Source organism: Glossina fuscipes, unplaced genomic scaffold (genome assembly GCF_014805625.2).
Source record: "Glossina fuscipes isolate IAEA_lab_2018 unplaced genomic scaffold, Yale_Gfus_2 60928, whole genome shotgun sequence".
NCBI lineage: Eukaryota > Metazoa > Arthropoda > Insecta > Diptera > Glossinidae > Glossina > Glossina fuscipes.
The window spans coordinates 469-13,596 of NW_024003201.1; the positions used below are offsets into that span (position 1 = coordinate 469).

Consider the following 13,128-nt stretch of genomic DNA (forward strand, 5'->3'; position numbering starts at 1 on the left):
TGTAGGTGTGTTCTTTGAAAGTTTAGTTCGATTCCAAAACCTTTTGCAAACTTGTGGACAATATCTTCGTTTTCGCTAACGGAAGAATGTTTATCACAAATACTACAAAGCTACCCAAACAGACAGATGGACAGACAAACAAGCCATATTTAGGTGCATTCAAGAGCTGTAACATTGTAATATACACAGACGGACAGATGGACATGTTTTAATTGATTTAGAATTTGATGCTGATGCTTCCTTCTGGGCATTGCAAACTTTTTGACAAAATGAATATACCTCTTATCTTTCGGTGATGGGTACAGAAATCATAAAAGTATTTTCTCCTCCACATTCATTTCATTTTTTTGCTCAAGGTTTCAGCAATAGCGTCAGCCTTTGTGGATAACATACCTTTGACGACTATGATGGTTAAAATAACAATATCGTTAGCCCAAAACAAAGCACTCAATTTGCCATTGCAGCCGCTAGTTTGGGCCCTAGCATTTGGCGCTTGTTTGGGAGGTACGAAAACACTTCAATAAATGTAATATGCATGTATGTAATAAGGTTTCCACTTTCATAGGCAATGGCACATTGATTGGAGCTTCGGCGAATGTTGTCTGCGCTGGTGTTGCAGAACAACACGGTTATAAGTTTACCTTCCTTCAATTCTTCAAGTACGTTTTCGAGAGCAAATTCGGTTGAATTACAAGTCGGTTAAGCCAAATTCTTTATATTTACAGAGTAGGCTTCCCCGTTATGATCGGCAGTATTCTAGTATCCACCGCTTACCTTTTAGTAAGTCATGCAATTTTCTCGTGGCATTGATGCGCGACGAAGGGAGAAATCGTTATTCTTTTATGGCTATATTTATTTAAAAGATAATATTTATACATTTAGTTCATAACTAGGTACTAGGTAGTGTCGAGGCGCTTGTAAGAAGAGAAAAAATATATGCGTACGCGCGAGCGTGTATAATTGTAATTCTTTTGTTATACAAATTTCCTATTTAGATGACTTCGAAAGAGTTAATATTTCATGGTGCAAAAAAATACTTGTAACCCGTCGGCGGTTACAACTGTGATGAATTTGTGTCGGCAGCTTGGGTAGTTATAAGAAGTCCTATTGGGATTTCGAAATTTCTGTTCGCATATGCTTGTTATTATTTTAGTTAGGTTAAGTAAAATCTATATTCCCCTGCTCGGGCCATCTTCCACTCATCATCGCATATCTGTATGAACTTTACGTTAACGTTAAAATATTATTAGATTATAAGTTAAAGTGACACGAATACTATCCAACCCTGGTTCTCTTCGAGTCATCATATTCTACCATAGACTTTACTTGCAGGGCAATGTATAAATAAGTTACTTACACTTAGTAATCATGCGAAAAATGTTTCTAAAAGTTGTAAGAAAAACTAAAAATCTCCTGAAAATAAACATTTTGTTTAAATTCCAATATGCGGGGTTTGGTATCATCCTTTGTACGATTACAAGAAAAGGGAATATTTTCCTTATCTTTGGAAATTTCACAAAAGATCTCTGCCATGAATGCAAGTAGACGTGAATAGCAATTGAATGAAAATGAAAACACAACTAAAGTCTCAGAGAACCAAAATCGAAAGTTAATACGTTGAAATAAAATCGGATGAAGGAGAGCGAAATTTTCAATTGAAACTTTTAATTGAAATTGCCCGAAGGTTTGCTGAAAAACCTCTTTGGTTCATTATGTGAGCGAAACAAAAAAAGGGATAAAAAGTACAACGAACTATTGCGAAACTGTCATGAAAGTAAAAAGCTGCAAATGGAATAACGGAAATATTCGCAACTGATATGAACATCTGTTTACCTATCTCTTTGGATTGTTATAATATATGTAGCAAAAAAAATGCCTTTTTATCTATTGAATCCGCAACTACTACTCCAGGGGCTTGGTATCAACATTAAGCACATCTGAGATTTTTCTTCTGTACTCCTTTTCGGAGTTAAGCTCAAAACGCATAAGCACAGTCAAATATCGGAGAGTGGCTGAATATGTATTGAGTATTGTGGGCCGATGATCGAATAAATCTCACGCATTTGCAAACTTGAATTTTTAGTTTGTCTCTTTTCATCGTCGATCAAATTCCGTAATCTGGTTTATAAATTATATTTTAATGTTATGTAATTTATGTGGTTATTCGTAGTGATAACCACATCTGTTAAGTTTAGGTGAATGCTGACACTCTGGCTGATCTTTTATTTCAAACGCCCACAAAATAGCAAAGTAAGTGGAAGAAGTGTACAGTTTTAGTTTACATCCTCCTCCATTCTATGAATTTTACAGCCAATGTGTAGATCCATTTAAATTAACAAACTATTTCCAGAACAAGTGCGAAAAAAGAGAAAGAAAATAAAAACAGTCGACAACAAACATGAAAAATCAAAGTTGTTTTAATTGTTGTATTGTTTTATGTTTTATGTGTACCGATTAATTATAATTTTATATAAAGCAAATAAGAACGCTGTAGTCGGGCAAAGCGTACAATGATCTACCCTACACTGTTTCGCCTAATATATTCACTCATATTCGTAATAATCCAACAAAAGTTATACACTATTTTTAAGTGAAGGCATAGGATTTCATATTGGAGGATACTCAAAACGTCAACTAACTAGGTTCAAATTTAATTTTACTTATCGAAGACTTACTTATCACAGTCTGACGCCACAGAAAACTTTACCTTCATGAGAGTCCCTGTATATAGTGCGGCGACCAATTTTTATCACAAATATTAAAATCTCGACTTTTTGGGTATGTAAAGAGGTATCTCTCATCAAAGTCCTTATATTGGGATCAAAATACGGACTTACGAGGTCCAAATGCAGAAGGGTTAACTTTTTCAAGCTTCAGATTCTGTAGGAACGATTATTACTAAGTAATTTTTGTTCAGAAACTCCGACAATTACACTATTTTTCGATCGAACCCCAACCGCTTCAATGGCATTCGCCTCGCCAAGTCTGTCTAACAAATTCTATCAAATATTTCGAAAATTGAGATTTGTAGTTTGAGCGCAAGAATACACGGACAGGCATCAGACCTATAGACAAGCTTATCTTCATCTAGAAAACGATTTTCAACCGATCGATATAATAAAAGGTAGTCGTAACTCAAACTTGCGAACTTGTGCATTTGCACAAACGTGTACTGTGACCAGAACAGTTTAAAAACTTGGAAATTACCATGAGCGGAGTTTTATTAACGAAAGGAGGGGATTTTTTGATTAAATTGAAGCACGCGATCATGCTTTTCAATTATAATATAGATTAAATAAAGTTGCATAGCCAACACAACCAAACAGATATATAAGCTTTCAAAGTTTGCACATCTTTCGATTTACAAAAGAAATGTGAAAACGTTGTATTCAACCGACGTCCTTTCTGAAATCTTTTGCATCAGCAGCTTCATGCCCACTATCTACGCCGATTTACATGTAAGCGTGTGCGATTTTCTAGAATCATTTTTTATAATCTTTTCCAGGCAAGAGCACAAAATGAAACACTGCAAACTCACAAGGCTTATTCCGATGAAAATCGCAATACCTAAGGTCTATTAGTGCTACTCTCTCTCTTCTGGCTAAAGACGTTGCAAATAATGCAAGATTTAATTCATGAGAGAAATAGGAACAAGAGAAAGAGAAAATTAAGAAAGCACTAGAAGAAAGAAAGGCTTTTTCTGTATTAAATTTAATTAATTTAAAAAAATGTACAAATAAAGTTCTCTCTCTCTCTCTCTCTTGCTCTCGCGGGAGAAATATTTCGAATTAAAAACTGAAGAACAAGAAACACAAATGGAAGCAGATATTCGGAAAGGAGTTGAGGCAATAAAATTAACAGACACAGACAAAGGTCGAAAGAAAATCGAAAAACCATAAGCGTCTACCGAGGAACATCAACATAATAGAAATTCGCTAACTAAAGAAATTCGAATAATAATAAGTAAAATTGCAACTAAGGTTCTGAGTAACGTTCAAGCGATAGAAAACTTCGAGAGTTTTGAAGAAAATATGGTGAAAGGACCGAAAGTTATATCCAAATGCTTTTCTTGTCCATCATCGAAGAGTAACTGAAATTAACATTTAAGCAATTAAATATTGCAGACAGACGTATAATGTATAAACAACATTGGCTATCGAGAAATACAACTATTCTAGCTTTTAAAATACTTACCGGAGTTGGCACGTGCCCTAAATACGCAACAAAGCCTACGACAGTTAACTGACCTAGTACACATATGAGAAGAAAAAACGCTCCTGCATTAGAAAACATTGTACTGAAATCAATTGTTTTTTTAAAATACTCACGCGCTTGTAATAACTATGGAAAGGTTTGTTTTCAATCTTAGTGCAACCGTCGTTAACATCTGGAAGAAGCTTCATGTCATCCGGTTGGTTAGTATGTAAATAAAAGCAACTTTTATAATCCTCGGAAGTTGCTATTGGTGAGTTTTCAATACGACAAAGCTTCAAAAGCCATGTGAAGTGTAATCAAGCGAATATAATTTTCATAGAAATCGCAAATTATTTTCCTATTCTCACAATTCGACAAGCCCTTACTCTGAAATATTATCGAAAGTCCGAAATGTATCAAAATATAAAAACATTGTGTTTACTGAACTAATCAGTAAATCAGTGCTAAGAAAACGACTATATTCATTCGACGCTCGAGGTTTGGCATGTGAGGCTGCCAGTCTTCTGGCAAAATTCACCTGATCAGAATGGCAGGAACTCCGGCTGTGTTCCGTACAAATATTGCCTCTATTGCATGAAGAAAATTAAAATCTCTTACTGAAAGACCCTATATACACTACAAGCACAAATGTAGTAGTCCTTGCGGTTGTTGTAGTACTAACCTTGTTCATTATACTATATTAGAAACACTAAATGATCGCTGTAACAATGGCCAATATATTTTTTTGCCTATCACATATTATATGTAAATACTGAGGCCATATTTGTCTTTGCCTTTGGAATTTTCAACAACAAACACTGAATTCTTCACAAACTATGTATATACTCATTAATATTTTAGGTACTTTTTAAGAGATGCTCCTCTTTGTACGTATTTACTTCTGATGACATACCTTCAGGAAGAAATAATTTTCTTGTAAGCCCTTTAACACTTGAACGTCTTTCGCATGGAGGATCATCTAAATATTTTCAAAGTATTTAAAAGTCAGCTTTCAACGAACTTTCAACGAACTTTCAACGAGTCAGCGTACCTTGTTAACGTTGTTCTGGAAAAATTACTTAATAATCGCTTGCGTCTGTGTGCCCCACATAATCGATGTGGCATGTAGCGCTACGACTTTGTTTTCCATAGACGGCATTTTTTCAAAAAGGCCGCAACATCTTTCTTTCCTTTTCTTTATTAATATGATAATTCGATGATCACATCTTATTGCGATTTAATAGCGTCTTGTAGGTAACTGTACGATATATATAGATAGTTTAAGGACTCACCTATTAATTGTCAACAAACTCATATTCCGATCAATTTGATTTTTAAACTTTCTCCTGCGATTACATTAAGGAAAAATTTAGCAATAAACTGGAAAAGTTGTACATTAAAAGGCACTAAAGTGTTCGTACGACAATAGGAATGGAAAGAAATGAAATCATAGAGCAATTAAGATCATTAGTGAACTTAATCTAATACACAATGATTTGCGATTAAATTTCATCTTGTGAAATAAACGATGAAGTCGCAAATGTTATATCACCAATCGGACGGACAGACAGATATGGTTAAATCGATTTCGATATTCAATTTAGTTGAAAATATATTTCTTTATTGGTTGTTGGTGTTCCCTGTAAATACTTAACGTTCACATCTCATGCCGGTATTGTGAATATCTCTACGAGAAAAGCTTAGCTTTCCGTTCAAAGCTGCTATACTGGCCACCTTGTTTCTACGTTTTATCACATTCGTGCTCATAGTAAGCTTAAGTGAATGATGTGATGATGATCCCATCAAGTAATATAAATATGTGCATAAATATATACGGTATGTATGTGAAATTAATAATTATGAGAGCGAATAGTTAGTGTAAGAGCGCGAGAACGTTAGGAAATAACGTTTTTCATCTTATGCTCATAGAAGGTACTGATTGCTGTACTTATTCGGTACAATTTCTCGGACGAAATAAGATCGGCAGTTGAAAGACTAACTTGAAGCAATTCATCTTATTACGCTTGTAAACGTTGTCTGTGAAAGTCGCATAAAGAAGTGAACATTCCTCCACTGCTCGGTTGATCGTTTGCAAAAGAAAATTTTTGAAATTTATATCGACATTTCTCTTGCCTTTCATTATTGTTACTGAGTGTCGATTTACGTGATTTACTGTTACCTTGTAATTGAATATTGAACGTGTTAAAAAGTCGAAATCACATAAAAATGTGACTTCTGCATTATCAGCAAACAAAAAGAAAGTAAAACTTATTTCTAACTAACTAATTCGGAAAGACAGCGTTTTAATTGAAGGACCCTACGGCAACAAGTATGACTCATCGTTTCAGCGTTAGCCCCGCAAACGCTCTGGAATTCAATTTTATCGGAGAGTATGTTTTCTTAATACATGCCTTTCATCAAAATGTTGCAATTAATTCATACATACACATATTTGCCACACGTTTTTTGAGATAAATGTTACAGATTAAAATTGTGTGAAAATGAACGTGCACAAGCATAACAACACTTCAAATATTGAAGCGACCTTAAAAGAAAACAAAAAGAGAGAAAAGTTACAAGAATTATAGAAACTATCGATCGACTTGCAGTTTGACACCAATCTTGCATTGCACCGTAGCTTAATGTGGACAAACACTTCCAGTACGTTCTACCTTCATGTGTGCATTAAATGACAACAAAGATTTAAGACTATGTTTTAAGAATAACGAGATCCGTGATTTATATAAAGTCAATTGCATGTGTTGTAAACATGAAGCGAGAAACGAATATACACGTACTAAGCAAACACACAAAAGGATATGCGATCGTACTGGTGCAATGACGTAAGCGAATATATGTTTTGAAAGTCAATAGCGAATCTTTGCTGAGCCGACTTTCATCTTCAAGATTTTATTGTTCGTTCAGATTCGCCAATTGATACCGACGTCAAACGCATCAAGACTTTAATGAATTTCACGCGGTGCTTAAAGACTGCGGAAAGTGGACAAAACCTCTCCAACGTGCTAAAGTATTTTTACCTTTCGAAGTCCCCATTTTTGCGTAGATGCAATACTTATCGTTAAACAGAATGTTCAATGCTTTCTCTCTCTTCCCGGCACTGATGGCATGGACGCGTAAATATTCTTCAAAATTTTTTTTTCTTCTGAATTTGTTAGAAATTCTGTGCAATTTGAGCGTCGTATAGATAGAATTTACTTGAAATGTGTAGTCCATTCGGGAAGTTTCTGAAAGAATGAGAATAATTGACGAAATTTAGAAAACTTGTAAAAACCTGAAAGATGCTTTTCAACTTCCACCTATCCTTTCTCATAGCAAAAGCTGCGCGCATCGTCATCAGTCTGTGTGTAACATAACTTCATCTAGGGCTGGAATATTTCAACGTCCGTTGTTCGCCCCCGTCTTCGTTCACATGGATATTTAGTCAACGGTTCACGCGCTTGGTAAAGTAAAGTTAAAAAAAAGTACAAATTTTCGAGAGTAGCTTTTGAAAGAGGGCAGATGTAGCCCCAGAAAGTGAATTTCATTGAAATGGCCTTGAAAAATATTTGTCATACTTTGCATTGAAAACAGTTTTTTTTGCACAAGTATATTAAGGCATATCCCACCGAGTGAGTGCACATGCTTTGCGCATTTATTAATATACACATATAAATATTCATTAAAATTGTCAATTTAATCGCAAAAATCTTTCATACAAGTTTACATGCCTTCAGGGGAATTTCATCTTTAAATGCTTTAAGCAGCGAGCACGTTTATTAATAAGAGGTTTCCAGCAATTTTCCTAAAATCGTGCATGATCTTGAGCTTAAGTGTACGCTATTTAGTCTTTTTTGTTTTTGGTGGAAATATATTTCAAAGTTATGATCGCCGCTCATCAGTAGTCAGTCAGTCATCAGTGGAATTATCGTTTCGCACAATTATGTTAAAGTGTGATAAAATGATATTATAGTGTATATTCACCTCTCCACTACTTTCGACCCTCCACCTACTTTTCATTCTTTCCTCTAGATGCATATGTGTGTATGCATACGTTTCGTAGGTAGACATGCAATGCAAAGTGTGCTTAAAAAAAAACCTTTTTTTTTTTTTCTAAAACTAAATCGCAGACAGCAATTTCGTTTATTTTACTAGTTGCGAGCATTTAAGCTTCGAGCTCAGGCCTTTTCTTCAATGTCTCCGATTTTAGATTGCGATATAACAATTGAAAATGAGATTTGTACGTTTATATTATAAATGTGTGCTATATATACATATACGTATATATTAGAATCGTTCTTAAGTGTTGTGGGAGCCATTTGAATATTTTATAATTTGCGCTCATGAATTAATGTACATTGTGTGTAAATAGTGCACGGAATTGTTCAACAAAAAATGATTTATTTATCAAAATCTATTTTCTTGTCTTTAACATGGCAAGCATTGCTTACAATTCGCTTTGACATAGTTCTTCACTAATTCTGCATAGGCTGAGTGAAGTATAGCCTATCCGATGCTTCAAAGAATTTTCTTCCCACTCTTGAGTTGACTTGAAACGCCTTTATTGAAATGCTAATCACACCACCTTTTTAACTTCTCTGAGTTTATGTCCGTCCCGGACTTTTCACATACAACAATTGCCATAGGTTTTCTGTTGTGACTCAACCGGCTTGCATTTTTTTTTAATAAAGACTTACATTCCCCTGCACAAAATAATACAAAAATTGCCAAAATTGATTATGACACACAAACCTGCAAATATGTCCGGAAGAATGACAAAGAAGTGCGAATGTATAGAACATCTTAAGCCGAATGTTGCCTTTTTATCCGTTGCTTATTTCCGATGTTGATAACACATGGGTGCCCCACAATGGGACGGATTGTCCAAGCCACTGATTTTACTGATATTATCGCTTAATATTTATATTTCCGTGTAAATAACACAGTTGCTATCAAAAATGTCAACAGTTTATCAAAAGAAAAAATAGTTTCTCCTTCGCAAACCTGTTACTTTGCGCAAAGGAACATTCCTGATATATATCCCTATCGACCTTATTCGCTGTTCTTTTGATAAAGAAAATGCTTTTGAAATGAATAATTATAGTAACTAAACGATGTTTGCTTTTAATTTTAGCGAACTAACTGAAGGCGCCTTGCAGGTGTGGCGTGCTTTGCCAGAACGTATCAGACAAGATCCCAGCTTAGCGTCATTTCGCCAGGAGCATGAACGTTTGCATGGTATGTGTTATGGAATTTCGTTTGCTAAATATTTATAAGACAAAAAGATACATAGCGAAGATGCTATAAAATGGAACTCTCTTTGATAAGCGTGTGTGTGTGTAACTATGTATTGATGAAATCGCCATTACGGCTTCAAAGTTTTATTCGCGCGAATAACCGCTTTCTGATAAAGCAAAGAACATCATGTTCTAAAGCGAGCTATTAGATGCTCCCGTATTCGTATAAATACATGTACGGTCGGTCCATCACATTTCATATTTGTCACGCTTTGGAGGTGGGTAACATTTGCACTTGGCACAAGTTGCATACTTATTGTCGATGCCACTAATACAGAGCACATCTCTTCGGACACAAGGCAAAAACAAAAGTTTTATTGAGTCAGCTCAATCAATCTATCCCAGTTTACTGGGATCGAGCGCTAACATTGCCAGTTGAAATGTTTCGAAATTTGTAAGAATTGAAGTCGGAATGGCAGAAAGAAATTTAGTTGTCGCTTCGCTTAGCTGTTGCACTATTATCGCGTGCAGTGCAGCGAAATAGATTTCACAAGCGTAGACTTGATGAAGACTGATTTGGTTATGCATATAAATCGTTTTATGGTTTGTAGGTTACGAACCTACTGATGTGGACCCCTTGCCGTCTGATGATGTAGATGAACGAAGTCAAAACAATGGGGTCGTTGATGTCGATTTGGTCAACGACAATGATTGTTTGGATCATAAACCGAGCGATAACGTTAAGAAATTTAATGCCTTCAATATTACCAACGAAATGGGCCAAATGCGTATTTTGGATGGACGTGAAGTTGAGAATAACAACGACGATCAGCAAGATGATCCAGAGCAGTCAGTAACATCTAAGGTAACCTGAACTTTGCAAAACGCATTTAACAGTTTCTTTAGTTATATTACTTTTTCTTACGCAAGCGCAGGTGAAAAAATACTTGATATGGTTTAAGATTTCCGTGCTGCTGGTAGTGTGGATGGTATTTACCGCGTTTCTGATGTCCACGAATGAACATGTAGATGTCCTGAAACTCATAAGCATACCAGCAAATGGAGCAAAAAAATGTACGTCATTATGTCTTTAATTATTTACATTGATTGCATATCCTGCAGCTCGACGAAGATTTCTATGCTAAAATATATGTGTATGTTCTGCACGCTTAAAAATTTCCTATGAGCTTGATAGGCAGAGCACGGTTGCAAGCTGTAGGACCTACATAAATTGCACGCGATGTCTGTTCATGATTCAGACAAGATTTCTGTTAGTCTTGAAATTTATCATTTAATTTTGTCGTTCCTTTGCAGTGTTTCCCATCAGCACGGAGGAGTTGACCCGAATAGGTTTGAGTTTGAAAGGACCTTTCAGACTACAAGAAGCTGATACAGTGGTTGATAAGTTGCAACGACCACCTCCTCTATTAGAAGTGTGTGTGGAACGTGTTTATTACAATATTAGCGGCGAGACAGCGGATACGGAAATAGTATCAAATGTTTGGCAACTAGATGTGGTTTATCCAGAAGCTATGGATTACACTAGAGAAACGAAAAAGACCTCTCAGTTCGAAATAAGTCCGATCGATGACACTAATCCTGCTCATGGGAATATAAGTCAGCTGAACTTACGTTTCGAATCGACCATAGCAGCCGAACTTCCAATGCAGCTCTGTATAGATAAGTCACCGATTTACAAGAAAGAAGGGGTAATCTATGCAGCCATTGTCTTGTGTGGACTATATATTATGATTATTTGGGAGATCGTAAATCGTACATTTGCCGCGATCATCGCATCCACTTTATCGGTCGGCATACTAGCTGCTCTGAATTCAAGGCCGTCTATGGTTACCATAATGGGGTGGATAGATGTGGAAACACTGCTTCTGCTGTTCGGTATGATGATATTAGTCGCTATTTTATCAGAGACGGGAGTATTCGATTACTTGGCAGTGTATGCTTATAAGGTGACATAAATAGTTCACATGGTTTCTATTGTTTGTTCCTATAATGCGTTGCTCTTTTGCAGATTACAAACGGTCACGTGTGGCCCTTAATAAATTGCTTATGTCTTTTTACCGCTGTCTTATCGTCATTTCTCGATAATGTTACTACAGTGCTGCTTATGACGCCAGTTACTATTAGGCTTTGTGAAGTCATGTCTCTAAACCCGGTTCCTATTCTCATGTGTATGGTCATCTATTCCAACATTGGCGGCGCCTTGACGCCCGTAGGGGATCCACCTAATGTCATAATAGCGTCCAACAATTTTATATCAAAAAATGTAAATGTTTTCAGTGACTTAACGAAACTTGCAACAGATCGTACTTCCAAGTTCAAGACCACCACCGAGGAGTTTATGATTCATTTTGAGAAACGTATCCACGAAAAATTTGTCATTGATCTGCAAACCTAATATGATTTAACCTTCTCCGTCCGTCTATTTTCTTGTCGACCCACTAATGTAAACAAAGCGAACCCTCTCCAAAAAATTATTCAACGATGTTATATGAAAGATTCCAATCAAACATTACGCTGGCCTTGAGCTGGCGAAAAATAATTCGATTTCAATTGTCCGTATTTATATTACGTTCTGAGCTCGACCTTCAAATCAAGTCTAAGTGTATGGTAAACTTACATTGCATAGAAGCCGAGGTGGTGGGCATTAAATATTCACGTTACAGTGATCATAGCTTTCTCCTCTTAGGGAGTCAATTTTGCTGTTTTCACACTTCACATGTTGCCCGGAGTGATCTTGGTTATGTTGCAGACATATTTACAGCTACGTTTTAAATTTCGAAATATCAGTGATTTGCAGTTCAAGGAATCGCCAGAAATCGAAGATTTACGGCACGAAATTCAGGTGTGGAAAAGAGCAGCCGCTAGTCTGTCTTCCTATTCGAAGGATGAGGAACTGGTGCGACAGACTTTGATGAAGAAAGTTAACCGGTTGAAAAGCAGCTTAAAAAAGAAAATTGCCACAACTGTCGACCCGGCGATAGATTATAAGCAAACCCTAGAAAATTTGCAAGCCAAAGTTAGTTTCCATTCTTCCTTCCTTAACTAATTGCTTTTGTTATTAAACATAACCTTAAAATAGCAAGTTTTTCCTTTTTTTTTAGTATCCTATACGTAACAAAACTCTACTGATTAAGTGTTCGTGTGCCTTAATTTTTGTGATAAGTCTGTTCTTCCTACACTCAGTTCCCGAGCTGCAACGATTGTCCTTAGGTTGGACGGCTCTTCTTGGTGCCATATTTCTCATCATTCTAGCAGACATTGAAGACATGGAAGCCATCCTGGCGAGAGTAGAATGGTCAACGCTATTATTTTTTGCGGCTTTATTCATCTTGATGGAGGCCTTGTCAGAGCTAGGCCTAATTGAGTGGATTGGAAGTATGACCGAAAACTTTATACTAGGTGTAGGCGAAGAATCACGCTTAATGGTAGCCGTATTGATTATACTATGGGTAAGTTGCTATCTCTACTAAATGACGCAAAAAGAAACGCTACACTCAGACAGGGCGGCTCATCACATTCTCTGCAGTGCTTCCCCTAATGAAACTCGTCACCTATTTTCATTATAAAATATCAAAATTTACTCCTTGTTATCATGTAAGACTCTTCTATTGGGAACTGTCCGAAAAATAGATCCATGTAACGCAAACTAAGCATAATAAATGCATACGCGAAACCGCTA

General features: G+C 36.2%; 2 protein-coding genes across 3 annotated transcripts; both read left to right on the plus strand.

Moving 5' to 3' along the window:
• The first annotated feature begins 322 nt into the window (after positions 1-322).
• LOC119643461 (P protein-like) lies at positions 323-966 on the plus strand. 2 transcript variants are annotated; one of them, XM_038042808.1, is made up of 3 exons: positions 323-504; positions 566-659; positions 731-966. In XM_038042808.1, exons 1-3 carry the CDS (start codon positions 405-407, stop codon positions 858-860), a joined length of 324 nt encoding a protein of 107 aa, XP_037898736.1. In that variant the 5' UTR covers positions 323-404; the 3' UTR covers positions 861-966. The 2 variants fall into 2 exon arrangements, with proteins under 2 accessions (XP_037898736.1, XP_037898737.1); XM_038042809.1 differs by having other exon boundaries at positions 325-504; positions 726-966.
• Positions 967-6,210: 5,244 nt separating this feature from the next.
• LOC119643462 (P protein-like) lies at positions 6,211-12,934 on the plus strand. The gene is made up of 8 exons (XM_038042810.1): positions 6,211-6,584; positions 9,326-9,429; positions 10,040-10,293; positions 10,364-10,502; positions 10,743-11,395; positions 11,458-11,712; positions 12,136-12,465; positions 12,551-12,934. The coding sequence occupies exons 1-8, from the start codon at positions 6,526-6,528 to the stop codon at positions 12,917-12,919; spliced, it is 2,163 nt and encodes a 720-aa protein (XP_037898738.1). The 5' UTR covers positions 6,211-6,525; the 3' UTR covers positions 12,920-12,934.
• The last annotated feature ends 194 nt before the right edge of the window (positions 12,935-13,128 follow it).

What these genes read in the sequence shown, in the direction of transcription:
- LOC119643461 (XM_038042808.1), top strand. Translation starts at nt 405, where the DNA reads ATGATGGTTAAAATAACAATATCGTTAGCCCAAAACAAAGCACTCAAT. An exon ending in ATTTGGCGCTTGTTTGGGAG is followed by an intron (nt 505 to 565) that starts GTACGAAAACAC and finishes CCACTTTCATAG; the next exon opens with GCAATGGCACATTGATTGGA. An exon ending in ACCTTCCTTCAATTCTTCAA is followed by an intron (nt 660 to 730) that starts GTACGTTTTCGA and finishes TTTACAGAGTAG; the next exon opens with GCTTCCCCGTTATGATCGGC.
- LOC119643462 (XM_038042810.1), top strand. Translation starts at nt 6,526, where the DNA reads ATGACTCATCGTTTCAGCGTTAGCCCCGCAAACGCTCTGGAATTCAAT. An exon ending in TGGCAGTGTATGCTTATAAG is followed by an intron (nt 11,396 to 11,457) that starts GTGACATAAATA and finishes GCTCTTTTGCAG; the next exon opens with ATTACAAACGGTCACGTGTG. An exon ending in ACAATTTTATATCAAAAAAT is followed by an intron (nt 11,713 to 12,135) that starts GTAAATGTTTTC and finishes TTCTCCTCTTAG; the next exon opens with GGAGTCAATTTTGCTGTTTT.